Below are 14,057 nucleotides of genomic sequence, written 5' to 3'. Positions count from 1 at the left end.
GGGACTCGATCCCAGGACCCTGGGATCATGACCCAAGCCAAAGGCAGCTGCTCAACCAACTGAGCCACCCAGGCGTCCCATATTTTTAGGATGTTTGAGAGAGAGAAAGAGAGAGTGTGTGTGTAATTGGGGGGGAGGGGCAGAGGGAGAGAGAGAGAGAATCCTCAAGCAGACTCTGCACTGAGCATGGACCCCAAAGAGGGCTCGATCCCAGCACCCTGAGATCATGACCTGAGCGGAAATCAGGAGCCAGATGCCCAAACTACTGAGCCACCCAGGCACCCTAACATATGCAAATATTCTTAGGTAGCAGCAGGCCTGGTGAGCACAAGAAACAAGGAACACATTGGTGAGAGAAGTAAGGATTGGAGAGAAACTGGTTACGCAGAGCTCTGTGGACCACTGCGAGGGCCTTGGTTTGAGCAGAAGAGTGAGGGATCCAACTCCTGACCTCCAAGGTTCACTCTGGCTGCTGCATTGAGAATAGAATGTGGTGGACAGATACAGAAGCACAGAAACCTGAAGGGGCTATTGCAGTGACTTAGGTAGGAGATGATAGCAGTTTGGAACCAGTGGCAGCAGTCAAGTCAGAAGTGGCTTAATTCTGGCCATATTTTGAAAATATAACCAACAGATTTGGTTGACAGATTAGATTGACAGAAAATATAACCAACAGATTTGGTTGACAGATTAGATATAAGAGAGAGTGATTCTGAGGGTTTTCTTCTTTTTTTAAGTCTAAGCTACATACTTAACTAAATATTCCAGTTCATCAGGATGTGTCTAATTGTTTTTCCATCTTTCACTCTGCACCAAGCAGAGGGTAGATGTGCTGCATTCACTTCTACATTCCCAATGCCTCCTGCAGTATTCAATAAATGTTTGCCAAATAAATGATCATGAAGCATGGGCAGATGTGAATTCGCATTGGACCCAATATCATCTTTATTGTCTGTCTGCCAAGATGCATTCTGCCTCAAGTATGAAAATCCATGTGCTAATATGAAGTCAGCCAGCCTCCAGTCTAAACAAGTTTGGACTCCACAGGCTGGTCTCTCTTTCCTGACTCTACTGGTTTTACAAATTACCACAATGTGTAACAAATTACCACAAATGTAGTGACTTAAAATATGCACATTTATAAAATCAGCTTTACGTGGGTTAGGAGTCCAGACACATGGTCCTCTGTTCGGTTCTCACAAGGCATCCTCCAGGCTGTGTGTGTTCTTACTTGGAGGATGAACTGGGGGAGATTCCGCTTCCAAACTTACTCAGGTTGTGGGCAGTTTATTTCCTTGGACCACAGAACTGAAGGCTCCAGCTTTTTGGCTGTTGGCTGGAGGCATCCTGCTGTTTCTAGAAGCCTCCTGCAGTGGCTACATGAGCTTCTTCAACACGTTCACTCACTTCATCTGGCCCACAAGGAGAGTCAGCCATCTGTTGAAAAGAAATGTTGTAGAGCATAAAGGAATCCCAGGAGTGACATCCCAGCACCTTTGCTTTATTCTATCAGTTAGAAGCAAGTCACAGGTCAAGCCCACACTCAACGAGACGAAACTACACAAAGACATGCACATTGGGAAATGGAAATCATAGGGGACCACATTAGGGTCTACCACAATGACTTTTATCATTAGAAATTTTTTTAACCATAGGTCTGGTATAGCATGGCACTCTAGAATTCACTATCCAATATTGAAGCCACTAGCCCCATCTGTGACACGTGTGATGGAAGAGTGGAACTTTGAACTTCTTTTACAAATTTAATGAATTTAAATTAAATTTAAAAATTGATATTCAACTCAATTATTGGAGAAATTTGTATGTGTCTTTGGAACAACCTGGGTATATGAATCTAATTTTTCAATGAACTTTTATGAAATCTAGAGACGATCAAGTATTGCCACTGAAAATTTTAGTGTTCCCATTGAGATATGCTATTATAAAATCACCAGATTTCAAACACTTAGTATAAAAAAATCTCATTAATCATTTTTTATATTGATTACGTGTTGAAATAACATCCTGTATCTACTGGACTAAACAAAATATATTTCTAAAATAATTTTAGTTTTAGAATTGTTTTTAATAGGTTACCAGTAAACAGAGTTACATATACAGCTCGCAGTCTACTGCTGAGAGAAAAGACGGGAGTTGATCTTACAATGAGGAAATGCACACCATCAAAGTTAGCTAATAAGGCAAGACAACAGCTGTCTAATGCCCAACAGTAACCCTGCGGCGGCCCAGAGGACGGGAAGCCGGGGCGGGGGGCGCCCACAGTCCCGCCAGCCAGACTTCAGCAAGAGGAGAGCCGGACGAAGCTGTTTTGAGCCGACGCGCCGCGCTGGCCGCGCTGCGCACGCACCGCCGCGCGCGCCGCCCGGGAACGCGGGGCGCCGTTTGACCCCGCCGCCGCGCCGTACGTCGGGCTCCACGCTGCCGGCTGCCATGGCGGACGTGTCCGAGCGGACGCTGCAGCTGTCTGTGCTGGTGGCTTTCGCGTCCGGAGTGCTCGTGGGCTGGCAGGCGAACCGACTACGGAGGCGCTACCTGGACTGGAGGAAGCGGAGGCTGCAGGACAAGCTGGCGACGACTCAGAAAAAGCTGGACCTGGCCTGAGACCCCGCGCTGTCGGTCGGCGCCGACCCCCACGCGCCCTCCTCGCCTCGTCCGCGCGGGGGCTCAGGCCGGCTTCACACTCACCGCCTGCCGCGCCTTGTTCTTTTTGGAGAGTTGGTGAGTAGTCCTTACGGGGCTGTAAAAGGAGACGTTGGGAGCCGGCGAAAATCTTGCCCCAAGGATTCTGAGGAGGTTTTGCTTTTCCCAGTAACTTACTTTCCCCAGTTGCGCTTTCCTAGTTCAGTTCACTGCGTGCCTTTAGTGGGAATGCCTTACCATGTGCAACATTGTTGCACTTTGACATTAAACTTCAAAAAGGGAAATCCTGGAAAGAAGGAAAAGAAGAAAGAAAAGGGACCGTGGAGGTATTCCTGCCACCTCCTACCCCCTTATCATTCTTTTCGATAATATCCTTGGTAGACCATAGTACATCTTTGCATTCAAGTTTTGTAATCTTCAATCCGAATTCTTTGGTTGTGAGCAGCCTGATAAAGTGGAAAGACCCGTGGCCTGGAAGTTAGGAGTCTTGCATCTAGTGGTAGCTTATCTAGTGGTAGCTTTATCATCAGATCTGCGCACATTCAATTATCTGTAACATCAAATCTTATAGTTCATAGTTCTTAACTACATGATAGAATAATTTGAAGTTAATGGTTGTATATTTCTGATTATTTTTCTCTTTTCTGTTTCCAGCAGTTTGTCGAAGATGGATATAGAGCACTGGATGGATCTAATTTCTCCTTGCACTTTATGAGTCAATTTTATTTTCAAAATAAAAAAAAATTTAAACATCTCTGAATCTTCCATCAAAAGGAAAGGAATATGTTGCCAAGTAGTTTACTTCATTAAAAGATCTGGATTCTCAAAACAGATCTATTAGTGTTTTTGAGGAGATAGCCTCATTCTTAAGGAATCTATGCCAGTTCTTTAGTACAGCTGCAAAGCAGAGTTGGCCTAGTGACCATGTGAATCCTTTTGGCCAACTGTTACTGGATCTGTTCAGGAAAACAAGTGGCTGTGTAAAAATAACTGAGTTAAGGGTGAGGTATATGTCCCAAGTATAGAATGATAACATACTCTGAATATTACTGGCAAAAATTGCATTTATATGTCATTATAGAATATATATTAAAGGGAAAACCCTCTTGACTAAAGCTTAGTGATGTATTCCAACTATTATCTAAAAATCAAAAGTTACTGACTAAATCCTTGGTTATTTTCAATTTGCAGTAAGTGTTTTCTATAACACTGTTCTTGTTCATTCTTGTAAAGATTAATTTTGTGTCTCAGCATATTTAACAGCAACTCCATATTAACATAAGAAAAGCTAGAAAAGTTGTTTCCACACAAAACTTTTTTTTTCCCCATTTTACTGGGCCATCATGCTCTATTACTTCCAATTCTTGTTTTCATTCTGTGAATGCAAGGATTAAAATTTTGGTTCTTAGAGCTCTTCCCATCTGGCCTGAAGTTTGCTTCTCAACCATATGAAAAGGTAAAAGCCATTAAGTGGGAATTTCCTCATCATTCTTCCTGTCAATAGTGCTGTTGAGGGCAGTGGTTTTCAACAGGGCTGCACAACATAATCATCTAGAGAGATTTAAAAGTACTGATCCACTCCCCACAGATTTGGATTTCCGTAGCTTGGGGTGTGCCTGGGCATTAGATTTTTAAAGCTCCGCAGGTGATTGTGATGCCCAGCAGAGGTTGAAAACCGTTGGTTTTGAGGCTTTATCTCATTAGTTTTCCTTTCTCAGAAGAGATGAATTCTGCATCCCACCGCTGTTAAGGACCTTCCTTGTTCTCTACTACACCATTTCTGTCTAGCATCTGCAGTCTCTCCCTGCTTTCCCTCTATTTAAAACATATTCAAGATCTTGACTTAAAAAAAAAAAATCTTAAGTTGACCCCATCATTTGCTAATTAGAAAAAGTGGTATACTATCACTTTCTTCCTAAATGTCTTCCCATTTACCTGCTGCAGTCTGCTCTTTGTACCCCCTGAAAGCTTTTGTTATCCAATGGCCATTTCTGAATAATTTTTACCTTCAGAGTATTTGATAATGTCAGTGTCTCCTTGAAAGTCTTCCTACACTTCCCTAATAATTTGAAACTTTGGCATTTCTAAACTTTTGCAACTGCTTCATTTTGTGGGTTCCTTCAGTTTCAATCCTTGGTCCTCTGCTCTGTCCTTTCCTTTTGACTGCCTAACCAGTCCCCAGGATTAACTATTATATCCAAGCAGAACACCCTCCAAGATATTTCTGTCCCACCTGATCCTTTGATTTCCAGCTTCACATTTAAGCTGCCTATTGGGTATTTTCATTGAATAATCTTACTCAAGAATTCAAATGCAATGTGTACTTGGCAGGAAATTCTGCACACCAACTGACACTTCCATGACAACACTTGGTAGGTGGTACAGCTACATGATTCTAGTCTGTCACCGTAGGTCATGAGCTCTTTGAGGCCAGTGCCTTAATCATCTTGTATCACAGGTCCAACCACTGCTTTCCACCACGGTGCTCACATATTTGACACTTGTATCTTAAGGTGAATTGTTTTAAGATTCTGAAATAGGCAACTTTCTTTGTTCTCTGCTGTAATCTGTTTTTAGTAGGTTCCTAATGATGTGGTTCCACTAGTTCTACATTATGAGTCTCTCAAAAGCTATCAATTTCTTTTTCAGGGTCTCCTATAAGGTAGCAACACAGTTGGTATTCATTTTAACACACCGATGTAAGAAAACTGTAATGAGTTTTACAAAATAGCTTGTTCTTAGGAGAAACAGTTGCCATGTTTTGGCTTGGTTTCAGCTACCTCACTGCAAGACTCTTGTTTTAGGTTACTTTTGATGTAGGAAAGATATTACGGTTCAGAGCTGATGGCTAAGAAAGAATTCTTGAGATATCTGTGCAAAAAGGTGGTTTTATTAAAGCATGGGGGCAGGACCCATGGGCAGAAAGAGCTGCACTAGGGTCATGCAGGGTGGCAGTTCTATCCTTTCAAGTTGGGAGTGGGTTAGGGATAGGGTAAGTCTCTTAAGGAATTTTGAAAACAAGGTTTCCAGGATCTTGAAGGGGTTAGTTATTGTTAGCAAAAGGTCATTTATTACTATTTAGTTAAAACTCACTCATGGCAATTATCATATCTCTCTGATACGAGGAATTTGAGAGGCAGGGTGGGGTGTTGTATGGGGTAGGGAAGGAAAAAATGAAACAAGATGGGAGAGAGACAAACCATAAGAGATTTTTTTTTTTTTTTAAGATTTTATTTGTTTATTTTACAGACAGATCACAAGTAGGCAGAGAGGCAGGTAGAGTGAGAGGTGGGAAAACAGGCTCTCTGCTCAGCAGGGAGCATCTCACGAAACAAACAGGGTTGCTGGGGGGTGGGGAGGTAGGGACAGGGTGGCTGGGTTATGGACACTGGGGAGGGTATGTGCTATGGTAAGTGTTGTGAATTGTGTAAGCCTATTGATTCACAGACCTGTACCCATGGGGCAAATAATACATTATGTGTTAGTAAAAAACACAAAACAAAACAAAACACTATTATTTAAAAAAAAAACAAACCCAAAACTCAGTCATGAGACCCTTCAGATGTTGGGTCATATGCTTCGGGGATAATTGCCAACATGTATCTTGTGAGGTAGAGATGAAGGAAGTTTCCAAAGTAATTTTTGTATGTTAAAGTAGACTTACAGGATCCTGGGGGTCAGGCTAATGATTGCCCTTTGCCCTTAGCAAAGTATTAACATTGAGGAAACAGTTCCTAAAGGAAGGTCACTGCCTGTTTCAGAGACTTGTCAATGTAAGTAGTAAGGGAATTCAGGTTTTCTTTTGCCTTTGTTTCCCACATCACTTTGATTTTCATAATGGCATCAAAGGATAACAAGAAAGAAGCAATGACTACTGTTAAGGTGACTGCTGATCATTACAAATCAAAAGAAATACAAATTAATGAAAAAGACAGCTGAGTAATCTCATCCCTATAGCACACTGAACACTTGAATAGTATTTTTCAGCCTTAAATGTACACATGAAACACAAGGGTATTATTAAAATACAGGTACAGATGCCGTAAGTCTGTGGTGGGGCCTGAGAATATGCATTTCTAACAAGCTCCTAAGTGATGTTTATGCTGACCCAAGATTCAAAGGAATCAATGGTTATAACCCTGAATATGGTAGAAAATGTCCACCTGAGGTGAACAGCAGTAGGAAGCTTTTTTGCATCCTTCCCCATTGCTTATACATACAAAACATGTAGGGGTTTTGTTTATTTTTACCAACATAGACTTATACTATATTCATGACCCTGTAACTTTTCCATTTAAAATGTGGTAATCCTTACAAATCAGATATAGAATATTTTTTCTAATTTATAGATACATATATTTAAAATAAATAAGGATCTCATAAATGATGAATTTTGGTAAGCTCTTAAAATATTGCTTAGAAGTACTGATAAATCCATTTTAAAATATTTTATAGCAATCCTTTCTCTTGGCTCATTTGTTACAATTTTTTCTTAAAATATAGAATGCTTCATGAATTTGCATGTCATCCTTGCACAGAGGCCATGGCAAGCTTCTCTGTATCAGTTCAATTTTAGTACATGTGCCACCCAAGTAGGCCCTGTTACATCTCCTTTCTTAAAAATGTTATTTATCTATTTGGGAGAGAGAGAGTGCCTGCACACAAGCATGGAGAGGGAGAAGCAGGCTCTCCGCTGAGCATGGAGTCCAACGTGGGGCATATCCCAGAACCCTGAGATCATGACCTGAGCTGAAGTGAAACACTTAACCAACCGAGTGACCCAGATGCCCCTGTTACAAACCTTTTTAATGAAAATACTATGTCTGGCTATTTAAGTGAATTTTAAAGTATCATGAGTCATAATGGAGAAGTTAATTCAAAATAAAGACATGAACCAAAAAAAGCAGATAATACCAAGTTTTCAAGGTTAAGAACAAAACCCCATAAAAGTAGAGTAAATTGGTACAACTTTGGGAAAATAGGCAGTATCTACTAAAGCGGAACATAAAACATGCCCTGTTGGCCCAGCACTGTGTACATATGCTTGTACTATGCATATATGTAAGCAACAGCACTGTTTACAACAGCCTCAACTGAAAACTACCCACATGTCCAGCAACAGTGGAATAAGTAAGTATATTGAGTGTATCATACACAAAATGCCAGAGAGCAATGAGAACTTAAAAGATTGAACTACATACAATGATAGAGGTGCATCTTACAGACATGTTGACTGAAAAAAGGCCTAAAAAGATGCCAGGACACACTGCATGGTTCCATTGTACAGTTTTAAAAGAGGCAAATCAAGTTTTTTTTTTTTTTAATTTTATTTTTTATAAACATATAATGTATTTTTATCCCCAGGGGTACAGGTCTGTGAATAGCCAGGTTTACACATTTCACAGCACTCACCATAGCACATACCCTCCCCAGTGTCCATAACCCCACCCTCCTCTCCCAAACCCCCTCCCCCCAGCAACCCTCAGTTTGTTTTGTGAGATTAAGAGTCACTTATGGGGGCGCCTGGGTGGCTCAGTAGGTTAAAGCCTCTGCCTTCGGCTCAGGTCATGATCTCAGGGTCCTGGGATCGAGCCCCACATCGGGCTCTCTGCTCAGCGGGGAGCCTGCTTCCTCCTGCCTCTCAGTCTACTTGTGATCTCTGTCTGTCAAATAAAAAAAAAATAAAATCTTAAAAAAAAAGAGTCACTTATGGTTTGTCCCCCTCCCAATCCCATCCTGTTTCATTCATTCTTCTCTTACCCCCTTAACTCCCCATGTTGCATCTCCACTTCCTCATATCAGGGAGAGCATGTGATAGTTGTCTTTCTCTGGCAAATCAAGTTTTTGTTGTTAGAAGTCAGGACAGTGTTTAGTTATGGCATAGGGAGGTGGGTAGGGATTAGGAAGGGAAGACTACTTAGGGTACTGATAATCTGTATCCCATTCTGGGTGATGTGACATGAGGGTGTGCTCAATATGAAAATTCAACGAGGTGGACACTTGTCACTTTTCTCTATATTTGAAGGAAAAATACACAAATAACTAGCATAGTAGTTGGGCCTGTGGAATCAACCTGTTTTCTGTGCTGAAGAGCATTCATTTAGTGTAGTTCATCATTTGAAAAGTGAGCTCCATCATCATCATTCTTCGGTGTAGTGCAAAGTTTGGGAACTGGGACTTAAAGGATTCAATACCACCTGGGGAAATGGTATTACAATCTCCCTGAGAGAACCATAATTATTTGCTCACATACTTGCTGAACAGAAAAAATCACCGTCGTCCCAGAACTCAGGATGGACAACGCGCAAAACTAAAATGAAACGGAACCATCAATTCCCTAAATGGCAAAGAACTAAAAACTGTCCTTTGAAATGAGAATATGCGACAAAATCATGTATCCCATGAAGGCCACATAGGAAAGGTATTCTTGCAGTTAATTTAAGAGTTTAAGATGCTTAAATTATACCTTAAGATTCGTTTAGCAAAACTGGCATCAGAAAACAAATGCCGTAACACGGGGGAACCCCGACAGTAACGGCGTGGTAATATTGAGGTACCATAGAACATGTAGCTCCCGACACCGTCGGGCATTCTCTCCCATCTCCACCCCAACCCTGCAGAACTGGCCGGTAAAAGAGGACTACCTGGGCAGCGGGCCTAATCCGAGTCTAGGAGCTGTGGAGCGGCCACCACAACACAGGACGACCTCCAGGTTCTTTTTTTGCAAAACGGACGCGCAGTGATTGCGTCACCTCCCTCGCCGCCGCCGTGGTTTCCCTGGCGACCGGTGCGCGCTCAGCGCCGAGGCGAGAGAGATGCTGGCCAGGCGGCACCGCCATCCTCTGCAGGCCCTGCAGCGCCGAAGTCAGGAATTGAAGCTACAGGTAGCGTCTGGCTGTCCAGCCCGGGGCTGGGCACCGGCGGCGGGCGAGATCTGGGGTGTACCCTAATCCTGGCAGCCTATCTCCAACCCACGTACCTTCCCGAGTTATAGCGCTCCCTCCTCCACCCCGGCGTCCCGGCACTAACCCCGATTCTAACCCCTCCTGCTCCTAAACTCAACCCCCGGGGAAGCTGAACCATCCAAAAATCTTGACCCATCGACTAAGCGCCGTCCCCCGCATCTCGGTCTCCAACCTGACAACTCCCTTACCCACCTCACCTCCAAATCTAATCTCAACAACCTTTTCCAACCATCTGTGCTCCTGTCGCTTTCCTCCACTCTCCATTGCCCCCTTACCTTCGAGCCGTCTTCCAGTAGGGGCTGTTTTTGCTTCTCTTGAACTCAAACGAGATAGGCGTCAAAGAATAATCCGAATACGTAAGAAAAATACTAGGATACGACAGATTAGCAAAGGACATGAACTAAGGAAGTGCAAGGAACTCATAAACACGAGAAAAGTTCACTTAAAAAATAATCAAGTAACTGCGAAGGAAATAAAATATAACAAATATTTAAAAATGTGTGCTCAGTACTGGGGAGGGTGTGATGAAACACGCACTGATACACGCTGCTCCAGAGTGTAAGGAACAGCATTTTTGGGAAGCAGTTTAACAAGATGTAGCAAATATTCACGCTCCTGGGCTCGGTAATTACATTTCCAGGGATTTGCCATACATAATATTAAAAAATTTATTGGGACAGAGATTAATGTGTTAAGTGTTCATCATAGTGTTACTTAGAAAAGACTGGATATCTTTTAAATGATGAGTAATTGGGGAATGGATAAATAACTTAGGATAGGATATAATAGTATGATTAAAATTTTGTTGAAATATTTTAGCATGTTAGGGAAAATATTGTGATAAAATCCTAGTTAGAAAAAGACTATAAAATATAAAATTAAATATACAGCATTTCAATAAAATTATTTTATATCTAGTATACTTAGAAGAAAGAGTGAAGGACACATCCCAGGATAGTAACTGTGTGTGCTAGAATGCTGATGTTTATTATGTTTCTCTTCATACTTCTTGCTATTTTAATAATTTTGAACACCAACTGTATATGGCTTTAAACAATAAAGAAAAAGTAGGAAGTAATTACTGGTTTGTTAGTTTATTTTCCAAAATTCTTATTTTGCTTTGCTGATTTTACTTTTTTTATTTGATCTATTACTAAATAAAATTATTTTCTAATCTTCGACAGACACAGATTTATTGAGTGCTCATATTTAGTCCTGTTTCAGACTCATTTAAGAAGTACAAAGATTAAAAAAAAAAAACTACAAAGATTCGGGGTGCTTGAGGCTCAGTGGGTCAAATGTCTACCTTTGGCTCAGGTCATGATCCCAGGGTCCTGGGATTGAGTACATCAGGCACCCTGCTCAGTGGGGAGCCTGCTTCTCCTTCTTCCTCTGTCTCTGTCCCTCTGTCCCCTCTCTATCTCAAATAAATAAATACAATCTTAAAAAATAAATAAAAATTAAAAAAATTAAAAGTACAAAGATTTGATAGATAAATATTTCTTAAGTGACTTTTAGATTTTATAGTGGTGCAATAAAAACAAAATACTCCTCTGGTAGAAATAAAACTTGATGAGGCTTTGACTTATGTGAGCTTTGGCTAGATGCTTAATATGGTTCTGTGTCTGATTTTAAATTTCATGGGACATTGGGAGAACCAGGAAAGTTTCAGAAGTAAACTGAAAAAAAATTATTACTAAAACAAAGATGAAACAAAACAATTACAAAGGTTAGTCAAACTGCAGAAGACTTAGCCCCAAGGGTCTTCTTGGAGGGGCTCTTTGATAGTGGAAGCTAGGTTTTCCCTGTCTCCGTAACCTACACCTGAAGCAAAAAATGAACAGATTTCCAACTTGGTGTCCAAGTGGTAGACAAGTAATCAAGACCGCATCTGGGTCATGCCTGTTATGACTGACTCTGTCAATAGCTGTGAATTTGTAACTAACACTCAGATACAGAATAGGAAGAGTAGAGAAGAAATGAGTGAACTTCAATTTCTCTTCTTTTCCTCTTCTTTCATCTGCTTTATCTTCTCCACATCATCTTTAGGAAAAAAAAACCCAAATATGTACCCACATCATCTTTAGAAAAGAACATATGTACATATTTCTTTTGGGGATATATTGGCAAAGTTACATGTAGTGTTTAGAAAATGCTAAGTCAGGGTGTAAGATACAAGAATGAAGATAAACAAACTTGTGTCATAATCATACAATACTACTGAGCAGTATGAAAGAATGAACTAATGATTCTCTATGGCAGTATCTCAGAAACATGCTGATTGAAAGGATGGTACAAAAGAGTACATCCTTTCTGGGAACATTCTTGGTAATGGTAATTTATGTTGATAGGGGTTAGAGTTACATGAGTGTATGCATTTGCCAAAACTCAGCAAGTATATATTTTAAGATATATGCATTTCATGGTATGTAAATTTTTTACTTAACATAGAACTCTCATTAGTGATACCCGTGGTGCGTCATTGATGAGGATTGCATTTACCTTGAAATACATAAAAAATAAGATGGATTGATGAATAGATGGATCAAAAAGGTATAGTAAAATGTTAATAGTAGAATCTAGGTAGTGGGTATATGGGGGTTCTCTGCGAAATTCTTTATAAACTTCATTGTATGCTTTAAAACGTTCCTTGTGAAATACTAGGAAAAGAGCATTAAAATTTTATTTCCTAAGGTTATATGGTATTTAACAATATATTCTAACAGTCTCTATTTATTGTAGGTTGATAGCTTGCTTTCTGAGAGTCGATTGAAGGGAGTTCTAGATTCCAGTAAAAGGAGAGATATTTACCAAAGGTAAAATCTACTAAATTATATAAACTTCCCAGAAACCATACTTACACTTCAGTGGGCAGTATTTATAGCATAGAAATTGTTTGAGGCATTATTTCTTTATTTATGCTACAATTTCTAAAAAGACACAATAATGGGAAATAATACTGAGGAACAATGAATGCAACTTTCCAAAATGGATTTAAAAATATTTCTTGTAATTTTCTTTATCTCCCAGGTCTAAACAGTGATGGAATGGTGAGATCAAATAAAGAATTACAAATGTTAAAAAGCAGCAGCTTACATTTATTCTGTACTCTGTATGTCCCAAGCAGTGTGGTCCACACTCTAAAACCTTTCTTGATTAATTTTCACAATAATACCATGAGATACTTATTAATATAGGTGAGAAAATTAAGTTTCCCACAGTGGTTTGATATATGTCTACCCTGAATTTCTATAAAACATTAAAGTGGGCAGGCAATTAAAATATTTGAAGACTGCTGAGAACTGCAGAATTCTGTCAAAAGAGAGAATTTCACTGAGTCTCATTGGAGTTGGAGACTTTGGTCCACTTGAATCAAATGTAAGGATTACATCATGGTATAACTTGGATCTAGGAAAAACTAAGCTAGGGGCGCCTGGGTGGCTCAGTGGGTTAAGCCGCTGCCTTCGGCTGGGGTCATGATCTCAGGGTCCTGGGATCGAGCCTCGCATTGGGCTCTCTGCTCAGCGGGGAGCCTGCTTCCCCCTCTTTCTCTGCCTGCCTCTCTGCCTACTTGTGATCTTTCTCTCTGTCGGATAAATAAATAAAATCTTAAAAAAAAAAAAAAAAAAACTAAGCTAAACCTGAAGGTTATGGACTTGCTGTTGTGACCACAGCTATAAAAACTGCTCAGTGTCCACAGAGTGGCTGAGGTAGTTATGGTTGATCCTTGGCCTACGGTAGCCTCAGATCCTGGGACCTGGTCAGAAAATATTAGCAGTTCTACCTTGCTTGAGATGGAGACCTTAACTCCCTTGACATGGGAAAACTGTTCTTTTGGTGGGTGTTTTTTTGTTTTGTTTTGACAATTTAATCTCCCTAAGAGAGATTAAAATTAAATCAAGTTTGAAATGACATAGTCATGGTGCACTAAATCGAATTAGTCCATTCATATTGTTGTATTCAATTTAAGACATTATTATGATAATCTGTGTGCTTTGGGTAGTTAAGAGTGTATAACATTCAAAAGAACATGAAATTCATTTTATTAGTTTAAATGATTCACCTGAACCATTTGAAAAAGTTTTACTTAATTTAGGCATTCAAAGTGCTTACAAGCAAAATAAAATTGAAGTGAATTTTAAAACGTGGAAGGAAACTTAATAAACTACAGTTATTAGGATTGACTGGTTAAGGAATTCAGTTCAAATTGAATTAATCAAATAATAAAGAAAGAAAAAGTGAAGGTGATTATACTTGCCTTACTAGATTTTAAAATAGAGTAAGATTTATAGGCTGAATTTAATGTCCCAGAGAAAACTAAGTTTTTAAATTTTATTTTAATAAACTGATAATTATTGTTTTTTTAAAAGATTTTATTTATTTACTTGACAGAGATCACAAGTAGGCAGAGAGGCAGACAGAGAGAGGGGG

The 14,057-nt window shown here is 40.1% G+C and overlaps 2 protein-coding genes and 1 non-coding gene across 5 annotated transcripts in view; 2 read left to right on the top strand and 1 right to left on the bottom strand.

Annotated features, from left to right (window-relative positions):
- Positions 1 to 2,415: 2,415 nt before the first annotated feature.
- On the top strand, positions 2,416 to 3,415 carry MTLN (mitoregulin). Of its 2 annotated transcripts, none has more exons than XM_059405573.1 (2): positions 2,416 to 2,739; positions 3,319 to 3,415. In XM_059405573.1, the coding sequence occupies exon 1, from the start codon at positions 2,452 to 2,454 to the stop codon at positions 2,620 to 2,622; it is 171 nt and encodes a 56-aa protein (XP_059261556.1). In that variant the 5' UTR covers positions 2,416 to 2,451; the 3' UTR covers positions 2,623 to 2,739; positions 3,319 to 3,415. The 2 variants fall into 2 exon arrangements, with proteins under 2 accessions (XP_059261556.1, XP_059261555.1); XM_059405572.1 differs by having other exon boundaries at positions 3,316 to 3,415.
- A 3,739-nt stretch (positions 3,416 to 7,154) lies between these two features.
- On the bottom strand, positions 7,155 to 7,261 carry LOC132022890 (U6 spliceosomal RNA). The gene has a single exon (XR_009405780.1). It is a non-coding gene; the product is annotated as a U6 spliceosomal RNA (small nuclear RNA).
- A 2,203-nt stretch (positions 7,262 to 9,464) lies between these two features.
- The window catches only part of NPHP1 (nephrocystin 1), a 54,971-nt gene continuing 50,378 nt past the window's right edge, over positions 9,465 to 14,057 (top strand). For both annotated transcript variants that reach the window (XM_059405571.1, XM_059405570.1), the window contains exons 1-2: positions 9,465 to 9,545; positions 12,369 to 12,442. In XM_059405571.1, coding sequence (XP_059261554.1) covers positions 9,477 to 9,545; positions 12,369 to 12,442 — 143 coding nt within the window. In that variant the 5' untranslated portion in view covers positions 9,465 to 9,476. The remainder of the gene's footprint in view (positions 9,546 to 12,368; positions 12,443 to 14,057) is intronic.

This window comes from Mustela nigripes, chromosome 7, assembly GCF_022355385.1.
Source record: "Mustela nigripes isolate SB6536 chromosome 7, MUSNIG.SB6536, whole genome shotgun sequence".
Lineage (NCBI taxonomy): Eukaryota > Metazoa > Chordata > Mammalia > Carnivora > Mustelidae > Mustela > Mustela nigripes.
This window is presented reverse-complemented; position numbering and strand designations above follow the sequence as displayed.

What these genes read in the sequence shown, in the direction of transcription:
- MTLN (XM_059405573.1), top strand. Translation starts at nt 2,452, where the DNA reads ATGGCGGACGTGTCCGAGCGGACGCTGCAGCTGTCTGTGCTGGTGGCT.